General features: G+C 36.5%; 2 protein-coding genes across 3 annotated transcripts in view; one reads left to right on the top strand and one right to left on the bottom strand.

Annotated features, from left to right (window-relative positions):
• Positions 1-2,072: 2,072 nt before the first annotated feature.
• Positions 2,073-5,711, top strand: atad1b (ATPase family AAA domain containing 1b). 2 transcript variants are annotated; one of them, XM_016461369.1, is made up of 10 exons: positions 2,073-2,290; positions 2,922-3,109; positions 3,400-3,498; positions 3,618-3,738; positions 3,828-4,028; positions 4,716-4,822; positions 4,907-4,996; positions 5,112-5,162; positions 5,240-5,364; positions 5,549-5,711. In XM_016461369.1, the coding sequence occupies exons 2-10, from the start codon at positions 2,936-2,938 to the stop codon at positions 5,667-5,669; spliced, it is 1,089 nt and encodes a 362-aa protein (XP_016316855.1). In that variant the 5' UTR covers positions 2,073-2,290; positions 2,922-2,935; the 3' UTR covers positions 5,670-5,711. The 2 variants fall into 2 exon arrangements, with proteins under 2 accessions (XP_016316855.1, XP_016316856.1); XM_016461370.1 differs by lacking the exon at positions 2,073-2,290 and adding an exon at positions 2,757-2,781.
• A 2,437-nt stretch (positions 5,712-8,148) lies between these two features.
• LOC107669161 (bifunctional 3'-phosphoadenosine 5'-phosphosulfate synthase 2-like) overlaps positions 8,149-8,929 on the bottom strand; it is a 7,009-nt gene continuing 6,228 nt past the window's right edge. The window contains exon 12 of the mRNA XM_016461290.1: positions 8,149-8,533. Coding sequence (XP_016316776.1) covers positions 8,392-8,533 — 142 coding nt within the window. The 3' untranslated portion in view covers positions 8,149-8,391. The remainder of the gene's footprint in view (positions 8,534-8,929) is intronic.

An 8,929-nucleotide genomic window follows, 5' to 3' on the forward strand; every position in this document is an offset into this window, starting at 1 on the left:
CAGGGACTTAGGAACTCGTCAGAGTAGAAGAAAAGCTCAATGCACCAAAATATTGAGATAGCCTTAATAAAAACCTAGTCCAGAGCATTCAGAAACACAGACTGGGCAGAAGGTTCAGTTTCTAACAGGACAATGAACCTAAACACAGCAAGAGTGATGTGAATGTCCTTGAGTGGCCCAGCCACAGCCTGGGATTGAACCCAGTCGAATATTTCTGGAGAAACCTGAAAATGTGCATCTGCCCCCATCCAACCTGACAGAGCTTGTGAGGTGAAGAGGCGATGAGAAGAATGGCAGATAATTGCCAAATGACGATGAGAAAAGCTTGTCGCATCAAACAAAAAACTCTTGAGGCTGTAAAGGTGCCTCAGATAAATATTTAGTTAAGGGTATGAATACTTATGCAATGTACTTATTTCAGTTTTTTTTTTTAAATTTACGAAGTTGTGACAGTTCTGTTTTTGCTTTATCATTATGGTGTATGGAGTGTTGATTGATGTGGAAAAAAAGTAATTGAAAGCAGTTTAACATAAGGCAGCAACATAACAAAATGTGAAAAAAATGAATACTTTTGCAAGGCACTGTATATATACACACACACATTATTTACGTCTCTGTGATGATTGGTTGATATACCAGAAGGGAGGCTAGCCTCCCCTGCTAGGTTTCTTTTCTCAACACTCCTCAGCGCTGAAAGTGAACACTCGAAGCTGATTGGCTCAGCTCTCCCACGACCTCCCCGTCCCCTTCTCTATCATTTAGCGGTTGTAACATCAGCAGATTCGGCACATTCGCGATAGAAAAGTGGCGCTTTCCAACTTCAGTAACATGTTATGGTATAGGGGTTATGCGCAACAGACTTCCGTATTCTGTTAACCGGGTCTCGTCGCTTCCGGTTCAAGCGTTTTGCATATGCTTAGTTAAATATGAAGCAGTTTTACTCAAGATGCCTTCAAAGTAGATACCAATGATGATCATAACCAATGTCCATCACATATGCGGACTGATATCTAAAAGTTTTTTTTATTCTTTTCACATTTAGATATAAAAATTGAATAAAACGTCAACAATAAAAACAGCTAGCTAGTTTAACTGATTATATTAAAAGTCCATAGATATCGCTATTATTTAATACGGCTGTTAACACGTTCTCCGACAAGCGGAAGCAATGAGACCTGTTTTCCGGGTTTGGTCAGGTGATGTTCGACATATACCCTATTACAGCTGTATAATTACAAACAAAAATACACATGCTGAGACATGAACTGAAATGAATTGTGAATTTTATTAACATTAAATCGTCCTCCTCCCATTTTCACCTCAAAATTTCGGGGAAGCTGTGCCTCCCCTGTCTCCCCCAACAAGCTACCACTGTCTTCAAGAATCGGCTAAAAAATCACATCTCTTCCATCTTTATTTGACCCTCTAACTCTAGCACTCGCTATCCCTATTCATTTACTAACTGCTTGTTTTCTTAAAAATAATAATAATAACACTAGCTTCTCCAATCTTTTTGTATTCTATCTATTTGTTTTCTTTTTATTTATTATACAGTTAACAAAAGCAAAAAAGACCTCTAACACTAGCTTGATCTATTATTTTTCTGTTCTATCTGTTTTATTTTTATATAATTTATATATACGTGTACGTTAAGCTAACTGAGATTTGTTATGTTGAGATTTGTCGCTAGTGAGCGACGCCTCGTGGTACCATCACAGAGAGGCTCAAAATCACTTTCCAGAACATTCTCATTCACCGTTCCTGGCTGGTGGAATGATCTTCCCACCCCTATCCGGAATGCTGAATCCCTGACAATTTTCAAGCGGCAGCTGAAAACTCATCTCTTTAAACGCTAGACTTCATCTTGAAAAAAATGGGGTTTTTTTTCTTCTTTATTTATTCCTTCCCTTTTCTAGCTTGTACTTATTTGAACAATGCCTAAAACTTGGTATTTCAAGCACTTCCTGTGTCTGTTTGCCTCTTTAAGAAGAATCGCTTTATGTATTCCCCAATTGTAAGTCGCTTTGGATAAAAGCGTCTGCTAAATGACTAAATCCAGTTGGGGGCGGTAATGCACCTAAGCTGGTTTTCCAACCGCTAATAAACCATAGAAGAAGAAGAAGACGAAGCCGCAGCAGCAGCAGCAACAGCAACAGAAGAAGAAGAATGAGGAGGAATAAAATGTGTTAAAAAGAAGTCTGATCGTTGGAAGTAAATGAATCGTCGGATTGAAAGGAAGCTGCTTTTTTAAAAACAATATTTCCAAGACCCAGTAATAAAGACGGTTGAGGTATGTGATCTGTTTTTTTTTTTTTCACAGGAAGGTCACAGGAAAGCTCCAATAACTCTTTAGTAAAAATTAATGAAAATGAAAATGAAACGAAATTGCGCTGACTCATTACCATAATAAAAGCGAATTGACAAATTTGCATATTCCACGTGTCGGGAATCGGCGGTACTGTGTAATTATTATTATTTAATCTAATACATGTTCTGTACAGAACTTAGTAATATTTCAAAATATACTGAAATGTTTTTATACAGAGGAGAGACGTAATTAGGCGCAAATTTAGCCATGGAGCGAACACGGAGTGATTGTTGTTAATAACAATAAATTGTTACGTTGCACTTGCATGGGGCCTGTTCCAATACACACACTTGCGTCTTTGCACTTGACCACTTGTCTACTTACATGACGTATTTCCTGTATTTGGACCAAGTGTTCGAGAAGGCATGAAGGGTGTAGAACTTTTGATTACCAACACACTACATCATACAATTGTATATATGCAAATAACGTTTTTACAGAGCTTTATTTACACATTCAAACTCGTACTCAATATTGAAGTAAAATGTAAAGTAAATGGCTCCTTATAACCCCCTAGATTTTTAATAACACTTATTTTATTTTTATTTTGCAGGTGAATGTAAGAAGATGGTATTGAAAGAGATTCCAACAGACAATATCACTCGCCCTTTGGGCCGTAACGAGGTCATAGGTTTACTCTTTCGCCTCACAATATTTGGGGCCGTCACATATTTTACAATAAAGTGGATGGTGGATGCTATAGATCCAACAAGAAAACAGAAAGTTGAGGCACAAAAACAGGTATCCTGTTTAATTTCAGTAGTTTACGGGATTTTGTAGAAATTGTGATTTTACAAAATTCTTAAATGTACCCTCTTTTTATTTGTTTACTTCCTTATCCTGTATAGTCCTATCCTCTTTTCATGTAGACTGAATATTCTAATGTCATTGTATTGTAATTTGTTCCATTGTTTGAAACAGGTTTGTTTAAGATAATACAAGTTAAGATGCCTTACTAAGTTGAACTTTAGGCAAAGCATAGCTTCACCAAAAACTGAAGTTTAATGTTACGTTTTATTGCTGCCTCACAGGCAGAGAAACTCATGCGGCAGATTGGAGTGCAGAATGTGAAGCTTTCTGAATATGAGATGAGCATTGCAGCTCATCTTGTGGATCCATTGACTATGCAGGTGAGGAATTATATCACAGTGTGACTTTATTTACCAGTCCTTAATTGTCTCCATCACAGTCTACTTGTATATTTTAAGAGCTTATGCAAGTTACACAAATCATTCATGTGTGTCCACAGATTACATGGCGTGACATTGCAGGTCTGGATGAAGTCATAACTGAACTGAAAGATACTGTTATACTTCCGATCCAGAAGAGACATCTGTTTGAAGGATCCAGGCTTCTTCAGCCACCCAAAGGTAGGCACTAGGATGGAAATGTTTCCTGAAAGTGTTTATAACTGAACTCCACACTTTATTCTGAGGTGGTTTGCATGTCGTCATCTCAGGTGTGTTGCTGTATGGGCCTCCAGGCTGTGGGAAAACTCTTATAGCCAAAGCTACTGCCAAAGAGGCTGGATTCCGCTTCATTAATCTGCAGCCTTCCACTCTCACTGACAAATGGTATGGAGAATCGCAGAAACTAGCTGCAGCCGTGTTTTCACTGGCCATCAAGTTACAACCTTCTGTTATCTTCATCGATGAGATTGGTAAATGCATATTTAGGTTTTTATGTGTCCCTCATACACCCCTTTATATTGATATACTAGTAGTTATTAATTTTATGCTTTGCTTTTAAAGCTAGATCTGTTTAGCTTCATTGCACATTTATGGATCACTGAAAATCTACTTTTGAACCTTAATCGGTTCATTTTACTCCTTTAATGTCACATAATATGGCAATAAGGTTCTATATATTTGTCATTAGGGCTTTTCACACCTGAAATAGTTAACCCTGGGTCATTCTAGTTTCACACCACTTATAATTTACCCGGTGTTAATCCTGGGAAGTCATAAAATGACATTTCACACTGTAGATTCCTAAACCCCAGGTTAATGTTCTTATTTGCATATTTGTGGTGTCATTGACCAGATAATCACTCTAGCATTGGGCATTCTCATATTATATATTGCTTACAGTACTATCAAGTTTTTCAGAATAGACTTTTCGGACAATAAGTGTAAGAAGGAAAGAAAAAAACAAAGGTCTCTTCTTTACACTAATCTATGTGACATCTCAAACTCTGAAATGTGTTTACATTGTGCTGTGTTTCCATGACTCTGTGGTTTCATTTCTCCCAGGTAAAAAGCAGGGTTTAGAACTACGATAACCCAGCGTTAAGCACAGTGTGAAAGGCCTTGTTTTGAAGTAACTTCTGTTCATCTTTATGTCTTAGATTCCTTTTTGAGGAGTCGTTCAAGTTCAGACCATGAGGCCACCGCCATGATGAAGGCTCAGTTCATGAGCTTATGGGACGGACTGGATACTGACTACAATTGCCAGGTACAATTAAGAATTTTTTACATTTTTTTTAGTGATTACTGGTTTGGTCAGTGACCTAAGATTGTGATTGTTTTCTGCACAAAGGTCATAATAATGGGAGCCACCAATCGGCCACAAGATCTTGATTCTGCTATACTCCGAAGGATGCCCACAAGATTCCACATCAATCAGCCTGTAAGTCCACTCCAAATATCTTTATAAGGTTTAAATTAAAAATGTAATTTTACTGTTGAATCGGTAAACTCTGTAGTGCTTTTTATAAATGATCATTTGTCGTGTGTGTATTTAGAATATCAAGCAGAGGAAAGACATATTAAAACTGATCCTGGAGAATGAGAATGTAAGTATTTTATTAACTCAACTGAATGGCTATTGAAAGTTGCAAGTGCTGAAAGGATCATTTTTCCTTTTCTGAAGGTGGAGTGTGCTGTGGACTTTGGTGAAATTGCAAAACAGACTGATGGGTTCTCAGGAAGTGACCTCAGAGAGATGTGCCGAGATGCTGCTCTGCTTTGTGTGCGTGAATTCGTGCACCAAGAAAGGTAAGTAAACAAAGGACTTCAGACTCCGCACAAAACGTATCAAGCTTTTTTTTTAAATCTTTATCTGAAGTTTTGGGCTCTGTTGTCACATTTACATAATGTCTGGCATAAACAGTTTAAATCTGAATCATTGTGAAACTGATCTACGCCGCGTCCTTATTAATTCTCCTCCGTCCCATGACAGTCCAGATGAAGACTTCATCCGCCCAATCAGGCAGGAAGATTTGCAGAGGGCAATCGAGAAGATGAGGAAGTCCAAATCTGCTGGAGTGCATGAGGCGTTTATGCATGTACCACTGGACTGAATGTGATGCTGCTGTTTTAAAAAAAAAAAACAAGAACCTAGATTTGGTGTGTTTCTCTTATTTGTGGCATATCGTCAAGTTTTGCAAAAGTGGGAACTCAGGATTTATAAATGGTAGAATGGAATCTTTTTTTTGCACTGTAATGTCCATAATGCTTTTGCTATTCAATCAATGAGCCTTATTTAAAGAAACAAGAATGAATTTCTGAGTAAATCATGTGTAAAACCATTCTTAAGTAAATTGTCGCTTCAACGGGACAGTTTATAAAAGAATGAACGATTCACATTAAAATTCGTTCGGCTTGTTTCGAGAATAAGGCCCATTGTGTTTGTCTTCATAGGTTTGCTTTGGCTTGTGTGTTTTTGTTTGTTCTTTAAAACCCTGTGAGAGGTTTGTGTAGATGGGCAACAGTGTAGTTACTATTTCCAGGCACCTATTATTTTTTACATCAACAATATGTAACAATTCAGCTGATTTGTGAGCACAAAAAACAAAGTGTGTTCATTAACACAATTTTAACTTGGATCAACTTCACCGGTTTGTTTTCCCCCCGCGAGTGAATGATTTGATTGAGATGCATTTACAGATTTATAAGCCATTTATATTGAATAAGATGTTTAAGCGTCGAGTAGAGGTTATATGATGGCATGTTGTATAGATATTTATTTGCGAAACCTTAAATATGCTTGCACAGAATATTTGGGGCCAGTGCCAAGCCGCTGCTGTTAGGTTTGTACTTGTCTGTCAGGTGTTATTTTGGGGGGTGGAGTGGGCGAAGGAGACTTCAGTGGAAAGAAAAAGTATTCTCCTGGAGAAACCGGTCTATGGACTGAACAACCATTTTAGATTGCCAGCAATACAATTGTATAGTTGTATCCAAGTATTTTTCAGTTATTAGGTTACCTAATTCGCAATAGTCCGCTGCTCTTTTTGGTCTAAATGTGTTTAGAAGTCAGAATATGTTTGAAATGTTTTGTTTACACTGTAGAAAAATTGGATGACAATGGTTTTGTCTTAATGAAGTTTATTGGAATGACTGCCCGATGCACATTACATCAAATACTGCAAGAAACGGTGTAAATCTCACAAGTTTGTACAAAACGTAGAAAGAAGTAAATACATTTCTAGTAAGATAATAAATATGTTAGGTTGGTCCGTTTAGAAAATGGTAAGACAATAAATATGCTCTTGTTCCTTTACATTGGATTCCTCAAGAGTTTCATGTTTATGCATTCAGCACAAACCTTTCACATTCATGCATCACTCTTTACAGTAACTCGTTCATTTGGGAATAACAATGCCACATTTACATTAAGGCACACTGAAGTGCACTGCAAGACAATATTGTTAATGTCAAATACATCTGCTGCCAGTACTGAACGTTTGTTTTTTTAATTCTTATAAAGAACGTTATAGGATTATTCTGTATCTACAATGAGTATAAGATGTTCTCCACTGGTGGAAATATTGCCAAGACAAACACTTACCATAATCCAAATAAAGCGCCAGTTGAGGTAGGCAAAATATTGGTCCTATTACTGTCAGGCATACTTCGATCTGCTTGATCAGACTTTAAGTCAATAACACCACTGAAACAGCAGTAGCTGTGTAGTTTGATCCATCTATGCTTTTATACAGGGTGATCTCAGGGAGCATAATACACTGTATTTTAAAGTAATTTGCAGGGCATAAATATAGATAGCATTTATCTAAAAATGTGTAGTAGATATGAGTCTAATCAAGATTTATTATTTTTTAAATATTACTACAATGTAGGACTAGTATATAATGCATATTTCTGTCAACCTATTTCTATCAGTTCTAATGAAATAGAGCTTTACTGCATGTGTGCATACAGTTCCTTGTGTTCACTGGTCCTTCTGTAGAGAACTGTAGTACTCAGCTAGGACTTTCCACGCTTTTGGGGCCATGAAACCATCAGGGGGGTTCTCCCCGCTGCGGGCAAGGCTCCGCATTTTGGTCCCCGAGATGAACTCAAATTCACCATGTCTGAAAAACAAAAAAGCAGTTGACTTGAGCTTCAGTTTCAACAACAGTCCCTGGTGAAGCAGCTGTGAGCTGTGAACAATTCTTGTAAAAATTAGTCAAATATTATATATACAAATTGATGTAGTGTAGTAATTTTAATACTTATTCTGCATAAAAAATAATGCATAAAAAAGCTTCAAAATAAATAAAACAGTAGACAGAAATATTTTAGGTGTTTTTTTTTTCGAAAGGTATGTAATGGATTACAATCAACCAAAAATTATTCATCTGTTAAATTTAAGTTAATACCAATTAAATTCATTAATACCAAATACAAAAAAAAACCCAGAAACGTTCAAGTTCTTTAAAGTATGTTCATTTATACACTCAATACTTGGTTGGGGTGTCAGGCATACTTCGATCTGCTTGATCAGACTTTAAGTCAATAACACCACTGAAACAGCAGTAGCTGTGTAGTTTGATCCATCTATGCTTTTATACAGGGTGATCTCAGGGAGCATAATACACTGTATTTTAAAGTAATTTGCAGGGCATAAATATAGATAGCATTTATCTAAAAATGTGTAGTAGATATGAGTCTAATCAAGATTTATTATTTTTTAAATATTACTACAATGTAGGACTAGTATATAATGCATATTTCTGTCAACCTATTTCTATCAGTTCTAATGAAATAGAGCTTTACTGCATGTGTGCATACAGTTCCTTGTGTTCACTGGTCCTTCTGTAGAGAACTGTAGTACTCAGCTAGGACTTTCCACGCTTTTGGGGCCATGAAACCATCAGGGGGGTTCTCCCCGCTGCGGGCAAGGCTCCGCATTTTGGTCCCCGAGATGAACTCAAATTCACCATGTCTGAAAAACAAAAAAGCAGTTGACTTGAGCTTCAGTTTCAACAACAGTCCCTGGTGAAGCAGCTGTGAGCTGTGAACAATTCTTGTAAAAATTAGTCAAATATTATATATACAAATTGATGTAGTGTAGTAATTTTAATACTTATTCTGCATAAAAAATAATGCATAAAAAAGCTTCAAAATAAATAAAACAGTAGACAGAAATATTTTAGGTGTTTTTTTTTTCACACTAAATACTATTTAAAGCTAAATGTGACATTCATTATAATGGGTTTTTGTGACAATTGTTCTAGATCTATTTTAAATTAAATGTTATAAGATTAAATGATCAATAAATCATAAACTATATATATATATATATATATATATATATATACACACACACACACACACAAAC

Source organism: Sinocyclocheilus anshuiensis, unplaced genomic scaffold (genome assembly GCF_001515605.1).
Source record: "Sinocyclocheilus anshuiensis isolate Anshui unplaced genomic scaffold, SAMN03320099.WGS_v1.1 scaffold220, whole genome shotgun sequence".
Lineage (NCBI taxonomy): Eukaryota > Metazoa > Chordata > Actinopteri > Cypriniformes > Cyprinidae > Sinocyclocheilus > Sinocyclocheilus anshuiensis.